Source organism: Hippocampus guttulatus, chromosome 1, assembly GCF_054856545.1.
Source record: "Hippocampus guttulatus isolate MCC_2025c chromosome 1, RoL_Hgut_1.0, whole genome shotgun sequence".
NCBI lineage: Eukaryota > Metazoa > Chordata > Actinopteri > Syngnathiformes > Syngnathidae > Hippocampus > Hippocampus guttulatus.
Window position 1 is genome coordinate 23,069,356 of NC_141261.1, and position 12,807 is coordinate 23,082,162.

The 12,807-nt window shown below is 41.3% G+C and overlaps 1 protein-coding gene across 1 annotated transcript in view; it reads left to right on the top strand.

Moving 5' to 3' along the window:
* Positions 1-8,868, top strand: part of fgd (faciogenital dysplasia) — a 46,002-nt gene extending 37,134 nt beyond the window's left edge. Inside the window, exons 7-19 of the mRNA XM_086120387.1 lie at positions 190-346; positions 1,270-1,408; positions 1,774-1,832; positions 2,230-2,376; positions 2,476-2,568; positions 2,665-2,744; positions 3,088-3,118; positions 3,843-3,947; positions 4,224-4,277; positions 4,360-4,461; positions 5,142-5,270; positions 6,255-6,395; positions 7,546-8,868. Of these exons, the coding sequence (XP_085976513.1) occupies positions 190-346; positions 1,270-1,408; positions 1,774-1,832; positions 2,230-2,376; positions 2,476-2,568; positions 2,665-2,744; positions 3,088-3,118; positions 3,843-3,947; positions 4,224-4,277; positions 4,360-4,461; positions 5,142-5,270; positions 6,255-6,395; positions 7,546-7,785 (1,477 nt within the window). The 3' untranslated portion in view covers positions 7,786-8,868. The remainder of the gene's footprint in view (positions 1-189; positions 347-1,269; positions 1,409-1,773; positions 1,833-2,229; positions 2,377-2,475; positions 2,569-2,664; positions 2,745-3,087; positions 3,119-3,842; positions 3,948-4,223; positions 4,278-4,359; positions 4,462-5,141; positions 5,271-6,254; positions 6,396-7,545) is intronic.
* Positions 8,869-12,807: the final 3,939 nt, after the last annotated feature.

A 12,807-nucleotide genomic window follows, 5' to 3' on the forward strand; every position in this document is an offset into this window, starting at 1 on the left:
ATTAGTATTGGACTCTTGTTAGAGGTTTTACATTGTTACAGTGTTGAAACTGGAACTGGAACTATAATTGTTCAATTTCCTTATGAGGTAAATGTAGCTACACTCTGTGCTTTAACTTGTCTTCATAAGGGTCTCAGTTGTTTTTAATCAAGCTTTAAGTGCTGTTTTTGGTTTTGTCCCCCGCCCCAGGAATTCCAACCCTCGTATTGGGGACATCCTTCAGAAACTGGCACCTTTCATGAAGATGTATGGCGAGTATGTGAAAAATTTTGACCGAGCGATGGATCTGGTCAACACCTGGACACAACGGTCTTCGCAGTTTAAGGGTGTCGTCCAAAATATCCAGGTTTGTGTTTGTGTGTGTCGTGTTGACTGGGCATGGTGCTATTTTTTCATGTCACATTACTGTGACACTTCAAAGAAAGTCATTCACTTTTGGTTCAAAGCCAAGGGACTTTCTTGTGACATTTCCTTTTCACTGGCTTGTCCTAGCTCACAGTAATGTGATCATGTCTCAGAATCCCAGTCATTTGGAATTCATGTCAAGTCACATTTTTATATATAGCCCTTAATCACAAAAAGTCTCAAAGGGCTTCACATGCCCACAGTTGACAAATTTTCGCGACATCCCCTGACATTAACCTCCAGGAGGGCAAGGAAAAACTTTTTAAAATAAATAAATAAATAAATAAATAAAAACCTTGAGAAGGGGCCGCAGGTGGGGGCATCCCCCTTCCAGGATGCCAGACTGCAATGTATGCCGAGTGGGGAACATTCGTCTCAATATTGTAGAATAAAATGTTTGTTCAAATTATATAAAATCTATTTGACAAGATGAAAACGCTGCAGGGAGGCGCCTTTGGAGAGGCAGGTCCCCCTTCTGAACCTGACCCAGTTGGTCAATGAAGAAATCTTCATAGCAGCACCTCCGAGTGATCGACCCAGCTCTTCAAGAATTCATGCCACTCATACACTTCATTAGGTACACTTGCACATCCACTACTGGAGGAGTTGGAAAAAAAATAAAACGGATACAAAAATCAGTGCTCAGTTTTTAGCAGCCGGAGGTTAATTTAATTGTATATACACTTTTTTTCTACAACAGTTGTAGAAATAATGTCACAACGTCAGACTAATCAACACAAGCACAACCGCAAGTGAAAACAAATTGTGTCAGCGTCATTCAAAAACAACTTTACTTTTTGCTGGTTTTCCGAATGTGTCTGTTGAGAGTTTCTGTTTGTTTGTTTTTCACACTGCGATGAGCAGAAACAGGACGTTTGCGGCAACTTGACTTTGCAGCATCACATGCTGGAACCGGTGCAGAGGATTCCCCGCTATGAGCTCTTGCTTAAAGACTACCTGAAGAATCTACCCGAAGATGCTCTTGACCGAAAGGATGCAGAAAGTGAGAGCAGCAAAACACTCATCATCACTTCGCTGTCTGTCTGAGTCACAATAGCACATTGTAGTGAGTCTTTCTTTGAGATCGGGTGTAGCACTCTGGTTCTGGAAAGGTCAGATCATACTTCAAATGCTCCAGCATCGCAGTGTCTGATTACAAAAGCCTTAAGTTCAACCCTTTGTTTAGTTTATAGGGTTTTCACTCATCCACTCCACATTCCACAGTCGTTTATCATACTGGTGTTGCTCGCAACTTTCAACAGGCTTTCCCCCACAGTTAAGAATGGCCATGTACATAACTTCCCGTCTTAACAGTATCATTTTTGCGCAATTTAATTTCATGCTCACATATTTATGCTCTTTCTACAGAGGCACTGGAGTTAATATCTACTGCGGCTAATCACTCCAACGCAGCAATCAAGAAAATGGTGAGGCTCAACAAAAATCTGCCCAATACCATCTCATTGAACTCTATACATGACAACACTCATATGACACACTGTTGATGCTGAATTGCTGCTAAGTGTTGGTCTGAGGGAGTGAACGCGCTGAGTTGGTTCAGACAGGAAGTTGCTGTTTCCTGCCTCAAGTTTCACAGTTTGCGGATGTCTGACTGGCTTGGCGTGCCACCCATCCTCTTCATCACTTTCCTCGGTCTGACTTGTATCTCTTACTTCCCTGAAACCTCCCAATGTGGTCAAATGATCGATCAAGAAATACAATACCTGCTCTTTGCCTGGCCAGCAAAGAGATGGATGACTGTTCTGATAAAACAATGCCATCTTGTGGTGTGGATCTCATTCCTGCTCTGTCTGATGTTTCCAGGAGAAGATGCACAAACTGCTTGAGGTTTATGAGAGGCTGGGAGGGGAGGAGGACATCGTGAACCCAGCCAATGAGCTTATCAAGGAAGGACATATCAAGAAGATGTCAGCCAAAAATGGAACGGCACAGGACAGATACCTCTACTTGGTGAGAAGGAAATGACAGAGAGCGAGATAGGATTTTCACAGAGAAGAGCCCCAACTTGATGGTTTTTCTTCTCTCTCTCTTTTGCTCTTTCTCTCTCAGTTTAACAACATGGTGCTCTACTGTGTGCCTAAACTCCGACTGATGGGGCAGAAGTTCAGCGTTAGGGAGAGAATTGACATTGCTGGCATGGAGGTACTTTGTTATAGGATTGTTTTGTTTGTTTTTTGACTCAAGGTGACCTATTTAAATTTCATGAATGCAAATCATCACGCTTTGTTGTTTCCCCAGCTGCAGGAGAACGTGAAGCAGAATCTTCCTCATACATTTGCCATTATTGGCAAACAACGTTCACTCGAACTTCAAGCCAGGTAAAAACACTTAAACAAACACCACAGAAACATTGAAAGCTTTATCATCATTTATATTAACAAATGTTGTCAAACAATAATGGAAAACTCACTGGTAAAGTCACTTTAAGACTTGATATAGTTGATAGGTTAATAAGTGGGCACTTCAGCTTCCTCCCATTTGAATGTGAGTGTTAATGGTTAATTGCCCCGCAAATGGCTGGCATCCAATCCAGAATGCAAAAAGGGATACCTTGATCTTATCACATTGTAAAGTATAAAGATAAGCAACATTACATACAGAAAGTGTCAAAAGTTTAAAAGTAGTGAAATACACATATATGATGGTGGTTTTCTCCCATAGGACAGCTGAGGAGAAAGAAGACTGGATTCAGGTAAGTTCAGGCAACACAAATCTTTTGGGGGTACCAAACTATTCACACACCTCAAAAAAGAGTGCCTTAATGGTGCCGCTGGAATATGGCGATGGAGACTCTTTGATGGAACATTGGCTGAAAAGTTTGGAAAAAATGTGTGTAAACAAACAAAGCAACACTCTGGTGCATGGTATTGAGCAATCTCCGTGTGGAGGCGCAGGGGTGGGTTAGCGTTTTGCCGGGAAATTGGGGGTCGGACCTGACCCTTGTGGTGGTTCAGCTGAATTAGAGAATGCACTCACAAAAGATTTCCTGCCCACCCACATGGTGTTGGGGGCTTACACTATTCTCCACTAAAGCCTCTCGATAATGGCTCATTGAGCTCATTAACAGCAGAGAAAAGCTGATTATGAGTTTGGCGGCCTTGAAGAAGAGGTGGCCTCATTGCACAGAGGTTGAGGGTGAAAGCTGACAGACAGTGGAACATACACTCAAAAGATTTGGATTGTGAGGAGGGTTTAATGCATGAGAAGGGTAAGGCTGAATAGGGTAAGGTAACCAAATTACTAGAAAGAAACCACCACCGCCACCACTCCAAACTCCCAACAGCAATCAATATATCGTTAATTAATGGATTCCAACCATGGACTGTACTTCATTGTAGCTAAGTCATATCTCGTTCATCTCCTTCCCTGTCCTCCATCATCATCATCATCTGCTCCAAATCTCTGTTCACACTCAGGTCGTCCAGGCCACGATTGATCGACACAAGCAAAACAGCGAGACTTTCAATAAAGCCTTCAACAGCTCCTTCTCGCGGGAGGATGACCATGCCCCGGAATCACCGGTAAGACCACCTTGAACATTTGATTGATTGGGTCAGTGATGAATTATGAGCCATACCAGGCACCAAGTACATTTACCATCATCTGGTCTGCTTCAACAATTCTTCATATATGAATGTGAATCAGAGATCTGCTTTGACCCACTTTAAGCTGCTGCGCCTGGCGCACAGCCAAAACACAACTGGCTTCCTCTGTGACTTTAGACTGACACCTTGTGGAAGGGATGCATAACTGCAGAAATAAGCCTGTGATGTTCGCGTTTGCGTGCGTATTCTCAGGGACCCTGGTCCAACACGTCCATCGACTCGGATGGGGAAAGACTGCATGAAAGGGTGAGTATCCATTTCTTGTGTTGTGCTGAACAGTGTGCATATCTTGACACTTTTGTTTTGTTTTGGGTTTTTGTTTTTGCAGAAGAGTTCAAGAAAGAAAGATAAAGAGAAGCAAACGTGTAAAGGATGCAACGAGAGTTTCAATTTCACAAAACGCAAACACCACTGCAAGTCCTGCGGAGGGGTGAGTATATTATATATACCCATCCATCCATTTTCTGATCCGCTTTATCCTCACAAGGGTCGCGGGGAGTGCCGGAGCCTCTCCCAGCCGTCTTCGGGCAGTAGGCGGGGGACACCCGAAACCCGTTGTTTGTCTATGTGTGACCTACAATAGGCTGGCAATCAGTTCAGGGTGTACCCCGCCTACTGCTGGGAAAGGAAAGTACGCCCCATCGTGAGGTTGAACGGATTCTAAAATGGATGGATGCATTTATTACTCTTGGGAAAATGAAGCTTCACGAAGCATTTATGATATTTTTGACTCCTTGAGATGATGCTCTTGGTTTAATTAAAGATAAAGACTAGTGCAATGGAAATGAAATTTCCACAGCATCTTTAAGCCAAGAGTGCCATCTAGAGGAGTTAAAAAATTTATAAATCATGTGTGCGTTTCTTCCGTAATAAAACATTTATATGATGAGTTGATATATTGTTACTGGACTGTGAAAAAAATGCATGTCCAGTTTTTGTTGTTGTTTATTTTAATTTTTACGTTAATTGGGTGTCTTCATTTCGGACATCTCATTCATATTAAAAATGATTAAAATGGACAGCAGCAATATATATTATTTTTGTATTTCTTACAAATAATGTTATTTTTGTTTGCATCATTGAAATAAAGACATTCAATCAATCCCACAGGCCATTTGTGCAAAGTGTTCAAAAACCTTGGACAACAAAACAAGTCGAGTGTGCCCGGAGTGTTTTGAGGCCAGCCTAAGTCTGGAAAATCTCAATGGTGGTGAACAGAAGAGGAAAGCAGCGCCTGAGGTGAGACACCAAGACAGTAAGCCATAAAACACACACACGCATGCACGCACATCTCTGTGAGAATCATACACTCACTGGACACATTATGTACAGCTGCAAATGTTAATGATATCGAGGGCTCTATCAGCAGTTCGCCTTGTACAAAGAAAGGAGCAAAGTATTACAAACAAGCAGCAGAGTATAAAACAGTGCCATTTTAAGGCAAAGCCAATTGCAACTTCAATAACCAGTCCTTTTTTTTAAAAATCTTATTAGAAAATCTGAGTGTTTGCTGGGTGTACATTACTATGTTCAAGTGCCCAAATTAGGTCATTTTACTCCCAGGAGGAACAATTGGGATGTGGGTCATCGCACTAAAAAGACAACCAAAAAGTACAAAATGTTACTTCAAATGTACATGCACATTTACAGGGGGTCCATTAATGCGGCACTCAGGAGCCTAAACTGATGCATAATTAAGTCAATATTTTTTACAGTAAATATTTGTTTAACAAAAACTCTCAGAGACCATAGATGTAAGATAATTGAAGTTAGAAAACACTACGTACAGTGGTAACACTATGCCGTGAAATGTATGTCGGAAACCGAGGACCCCGATAGGCAGTCAATAGACAAGGGGTCACAAACCTTTTTGAAACTAAGAGCTCCTTCTTGGCTACTGATTAAGGCGAGGTCTACTAGTTTGATATACTAGTATGCACCTCTGAAATAAACTACCTTCATATGTTATAGTTAATGATTAAATATATTCATTTCTGAGAAGACACTGATCACATCAGCGTTGTCTCACAATAATTATGAAACATTCCATTGGGTCTTACTTAAAATTGTGCATATTGGTGAACAAGTCAAAATGTGCTGTGGAACTTGCTATTCAAATACAACACGCAAAGCCTGCTGTCTTCCACATTCCGCCGTGTCCCCGAATGCACCGGTGCTTGACCGTATTTGTACTGAAGCGGTGTCGTGTGTCATCTGTTTTAGAGGCAAGCATCATTGACAGGGGAGAACTGCCTCTTGTGTGGCCACCTCCATGTGCAGGAGAAAGGAAAGAGTTGGACCAAAATGTGGGTGGCTGTCACAAAGGCTGAGCCACTGGTGTTGTATCTGCAGAGCAGTGGGCAGGTATGGCCTAATCTGTACACAAACACACGCACAGAGAGTGGGGCCAATAGTGCTGCTTTATTTGTAAACTTTTTCATCGTTGTCTCAGAGGTGTGTTTGATGCAGCTATTTATGTTCACATGCAGCTAAAGAGACAAGTTGGCATCATTGGATGCAAACGAGGGGTGTCAAAATGTATTGATTAATCGACAACTGTTTTGGTCACTGAGTAATTAATTTACAAATCCTCACATTTCAGCCTTCCAACAGTAATTATTCTCTGACTACTGTAGCTCTTCATGAAAGCAGACCGATTATCATTTGTGTTTAATCAAAACAAGACATCTGCAAACATCTGCTTGTGCTTTGGAAAACAATGACCCAACCACCAACTGAATCATTTCCAAAATGGCTGCCCAGTACATCAATCCCTCACATGTGACATTGCTGCGTTAAACAATGCAGCAATAAAACAGGTTAATCGAGATGTTTTTTATTTGTCCTTAAAAATGTTTACGCTGATTTCAAAGGTGTCTTTCCATCAGGTTTGTGAGGTACAGTATTTGATGTAAAAAAAAGCTTGCACAATACAGATTTTAACTATGCGTTGTCATTTATATGTATGACATTTCAGAAAAGAAAATCCACCTGATACAGAACCTAACCCTTAATTCTGAAATATCAATCAATATATTATTCATTTTTATTATTAGCATAATAATAATTATGATTATTATATATAATTATTATAATAATAATCGTTATTATTGTTATTATTATTATTATTACAACCTGATGTGCTTGATAAAAAATGATTCAGGACAAAAAAATACTCTACATAAGTTTCATCTGTGCTTAAAAAACATGTGTACATTTACAATATAACCCATATTAACCGGTTAAAAAACAGTAACCGGGAAAAAATGGTCTGGTAAAACGCTTTAAAAATTGATATTAAAAACTATATCTGTGGATATTAAAAATTGTATCTGATTAAATCGATGGAATAATCAATAGAATCATCAATTCTAGATTCTAAAAATGCTCATTAGTCACAGCCCTTGTTTAAATCCAACTTTGAAAAAGCAATAACGATGATCATTTCGCACCATCTTTGACTTCAGCTCCAAATAAATGACTGATGCTGAATGTGTTGCACTCATCCCTGCAGGACCTGAAGGGGGCGAGAGCCGTGCCTCTGTCCGGCTTTGAGGTGACAACGCCTTCCTCAGGTGAAAGGTCAGAGGTCAAACATGTAATCCGGCTCAGTCACAGTTCGCAAACTGTGCTGTTAAGTGCTCAAGATGCCGAACTCCAGGCCAAGTGGGTTGACCTCCTCTCAAAATCAGCTTGCGGCGAAACGGCCGTGAATGCGTCAACAAATGTGACTGATCACAGCAAGAGCCAGTAGTGGACACGCCCTCCTTCCCGTACTCCCCTGCCCCTCCCCCCCCCACCCTGCGCCCTGTGTAAAGAGCACAACTTACTTGAATTTGCTTACCTTGGCACTTTTTGTTTCGTGGAGGGGACCATGCAGTCCTTCCTGTACACCACTTAGATCTCATCCTCACTCACACCTCTTCCTCGCCACAATGCCTCGTCATAGGCGCGCCGTGTGGCGTCCGCCGGGATGTTTTGTTCCTCTGCGCAACCTAAGAAGGTCTTCTGATTGACTCATGTTTTCTTTTTATCATCGCTGAAGATTCCCACATGGTTTTAATGTATAAGTTCCCTGTACATTATCGTATTATTGTTGACTGTGTTGAAAAGCATTACGGCCTTGTATTTTTTCCATCATGTGAAAGTGTGTGTGTGTGTGTGTGTGTGTGTGTGTGTGTGTGTGTTTGAGAGAGAGAGAGAGCCTCTGCTCCTTCCTGGGTATATGGAGCATTTGAATGTTTGTGTCCTAAAACCTGCGCCACCTCCCTGATCGTTGCTGGGACACAGCGGCAGTTCAGTGGATCTTTTTGTACAGTATGTATACTATAGCGTGCTGAAAAAGAAACAAAAAGTACATTTTAAGTTAAAAGACACAAGAGCTGTGTACACTTGTGGCTGGCCACCTGATGCTCCCACTGGCAGCTTCCCGTTTAACAAACCTTATCACCGTATCTCCAGTACAGTATTTAATTCCCGCTATTTGTCTTTAAAGATCCTCTCCTTCCAATTTGCACCCTTTGACTATTTAGTCAGATGAGAGCCAGAAATGAGTCTGACCCCGCAGTATCTCCGGTTTTTCACGTGCTAAATATTTCATTTTCTGATGTTTTCTCAGCATAGCAACACTTGACCTTCTCCTCACCCCATTGGTGATGTGACGGAGATGAAGTACTGTACTGTCACTTTCTTCTGCCTTTCCCTCTGTACCCTGCTCCTATAAGCACCAGCCTTGAACAAAAAGTAGCAAAAATAAAACGCCATCTTGCATGTGAAGTCACCCATGAAGCAGTAAAGCATATCATCAATAAACAAACAATGTGGTAAATGAAGCATACCAGGCTGTCCAACAAGCTGTGCGTATGTCACTAATATCTGTGTCCACACCACAAAGCTCAGAACACTTGATGAGCTGCAAACTATGCATGTGTTGCAGTGTGTGCTGTGTCATGTTTTCTAATTGCACTCCAATTCTCCTTCCTTCTTGTTCATCCAAACCCCTTCCGTGTTTTTCTTGTGTAAGAAATGTGCAGAAGGGAATTTGGGCTTTAAGTCTTACCTTTGTCAAATATACTTACTCTGACTCATGATACCCCACCATAATTTAATGCGTCTGATTTGTGCCGCGCAGACCATTTACATCTCTATTCCCTTACTGCAACTTGCTCCATTAAAGTCAGGGAAATCAAGTCCACCGTGCAGAGTTTCCACACCAAGTCTATTCAAACTCTGTCAAGTAAGAAAAGGTTTTCTTAGGTGCCCCTTCACCATGATAGACCGATGTAGAATCTGCATCACTGCGGACACTTCACATCTGTCGTTCTCTCTTCCTTTCCATTCTTCCCTCACTCATGAACAAGACCCCAAATAATGAAATTCTTCCCCTTGAAGAAGGATCTCATCCCTGACCCATGTAGGCGCTCCACCCTTTTCTGACTCAGGACTGTGGTCTTCGCTTTGGAGGTGCTGATTCTCATTCCAGCTGTATCAATCTCAGCTTTGTTCATGGTCCCATGGAGCCAACAGAACCACATTACCTACAAAAATTCAGAGGCACAACCCACGGGCCAAAAAACAAGACCCCTTCAACAACACAGTTTTGCCTACTAATTCTGTTCACGAAGGTTATGAAGACTATCTCCTGGTCTTGTCCACCATACTCCCAGAGCACCACCCACAGGAGTCCCCCAAGGTACACAGTCGAATACCTTGTGAAGTCCACTAACAGAAGAATATTTAATGGATTCCAGGAAGATCGAGACATGAGCCATGGAGACCTTTTCTGACAGATCCAGAAGACCTAATCTTGGGGTTGGGAACTCTGGACTGTGGCTCCAAGGTCTTTAATGGTTTCAACTGGTAAGTGTGCAAGATAGGAAGATACAGAGCCAGGAGCAAGGTCACAGCGACGCAACAATTATGTGCCAAACGGGTCTCATCTAACAGTTGTGCAACAAAAATGTAAAATTAGGCTACCATCATTTATTCCGGACCAGTTGCATTCGAACAATAATTCTGTTGGACCACAATTTAAAAAAACAAATGCTGATTTTCATTTCTTCATTTTCAGTACTGGTCCATTTATATTTTTTATCACCCCTGTCGGATCCAAGTTATATCAGTGACTATTGTGTGTTTGTCTTTAGTTAGGAGAGGGTTACAAACTGTTTTTATGCACATGTATACAGTACTTGGATTTGTTCTGGTTTACAAGTCTGAGCGATTTCATACTCTCCCATCACATCTGAAGAAAATGACTTCCATGCTGGCAATTGCCACTGACGCGTATGCCTCTTACCAGATGTTAGCTTTAATGCGTGTGTTTGTGTGATTGTTTGTGTAGATCTGTGTACATCTGTGTGGCTCAAAAACATTGAAGTTTCCAAATAACACCCGAAGTCACCTCCGTCTTTTGGTAAAGTGGGATTTGGGGTGATTTTTGTAGGATATTAAAACATGCAAACATTCTAAAATCACTGTGAACCCTCAAGAAAAAAAACACTCTGAAACATCGCCTAAACTTTGATCTTCCTGTGATTAAGGAGGACCTCGCGTTGCAATTACACCTAGGAAATGATGCATTATATTGCCTCGTCTGTCACGTTTACAGGGAAGACATTTGAAATGTAGACGAAAAAATGCTTTACATGGATGAGTGAAACCTGTTCTTTTGCGGGGTTGCACCAGTTTGTTTTGCAAGAATTACACGAGATGAGACTTCTCTTTGCCTTGTTTCATTACTCTATTCATTTTTGCGTTGCACCAAAAAAACTCCCGTGGTGGGTAAAAAATAAGAACAGTGGTGGCAAGTAACTACTTCAGCAAATCTTTTAGGCATCTGTACTTACAGATATCTGTCATTTCTACTCATGACTTGGTCAAGGTAGGCGTGTTATATTTTTAACTTCCACAGATGACAACACCATGTACAAATAAATAAATAAATAAATGTAAATAGAGTTAAAGTCAACCGCGGTTGCGAGCTTGATTGAGACCGAAGAACTATGGTGGGGGAAAAGAGACAGCAGTGACAACAAAGAATGTGAACAAGAAGAATTAATGATGATTTGGAGACGCAAGATATTCCCCATCCAATGCTTTATCCGAGAGAATCACTTGATTCGTGGTTAATGCGTTGTCTTGATCCAGCTGAAAAAAAAGACCAACTTCTAACCAAATAAAATTCTCAGTCTGGACGGATGGATTGGTTATCTGAGAAAACACAAACATAAAAAAAAAATAGTGTTTTTCTTCTCAGCACAAGCACTATGCAATACATTAAAAGGAAAACAATTTTGTGTGCAGAGTATTTTTTTGTTTTACCATGTTATTAAAAGAACAAATACTGCACAAAAAGTACCAAAAAAATATCATGTATAATTTGCACTTCTGTACTTAAGTATGTTTCAATTTGTACTTTTATCTTCAGTTTGTACTTTTATCTTCTACTGAAGATGTGAAATTAGCACTTCTCCTTTACCAGAATACTTTTTTACTCATTAAGCTACAAATTGTGAGCATTTTTCCATCTCTACTAAGAATCAGAACTCACAGGATTTTAAGATGTTGACCAAATTAATCCATTTTACACCCAGTACTGCATTCATGAAAAAGAAGGCTCAAAGTTACAACACATCCATGCAGAATGCATGACCCTCTCCCCAGCACTGCACGCACACTCAGTCTGTGTGGAAGGAAGCATCACATTTGAGCTGGCTTACACAATGATGCAACAACAAAACAAAACAAAATAATTCAAAGAAGTGAACAGAGCTAGGCATCGCTTGAAGATGTGTGTATTGACGTCCCATCAAACTGCAATGCGTGTTTTTGGAATATGGGAGGAAACTGGAGTACCCGAAGAAAACCCACGCAGGCAAGGGGAGAACATGCAAACTCCAGACAGAAAGGCCGGAGCCGGACTCAAACCCTGCACCTCTGCACTGTGGCCGACGTACTATCCACTGGACTTCCGTACCGCCATAAATGTTCAATGCCATACTTAAAAAGAAATCCTTTTATTGGGCTTATACGGTGAAAAATGCCCAGGATCCCCTTTGCATGCTCTACTATTCTCTGTAAATTGAAAATGTAAGACAGCTTTGTTCTTTTTGGTCGTACACTATATTTGTGCATCTTGTGTTGGCTGAGAGTTCCGAACAAAGTCATGTTTTGACCTTTCGGTGTCAGCTCTGACAGTCATTGTGAAGCAGCTGAATTCACCAAGCATTGGAAAGTTCGCCCGCCTGAAATGGGTTTAGATACTCTTGAGACAGTCGACATTGACTGGTCATGATAGCGTTGTCCAAATGTGTTGGTGATGTAATGCAGTTAAATATTACTTTTAGAGTAGGCCTACTTTGGGCTGATGGGGATAGTTGGGTAATGCGTGTTAAGAAACTATCCTCCACAAAATGTGTTGAAATGCTTGGGGGTCTCCCAAAAGAAATGGAGGTCATTCATTCCTCCACTCCTTGGATGTTGGCAGGTGATGCAAAGTTAAACCTTTGCTCAACACAGAGCTGAGTTGTTGCTCAGCCACTTTTTTTGAGATGACTAACCATGTAGCATTGCAACCACAAAGTGGGTAATTGGGCATGTAGCTGAATAATGAGTAGTGTGTCTTGCGTTCAGAATGACATCTACAGCTGATGGAGGTGTTTTGTACTTTTGTGCATTTTAATGCATGCAATCAACAAACAGCAGATATGTCAAACTGAAACCAGGTCACAGACTCATTTTGACCTATGTTAGGGATTTTGACGGAATATGACCT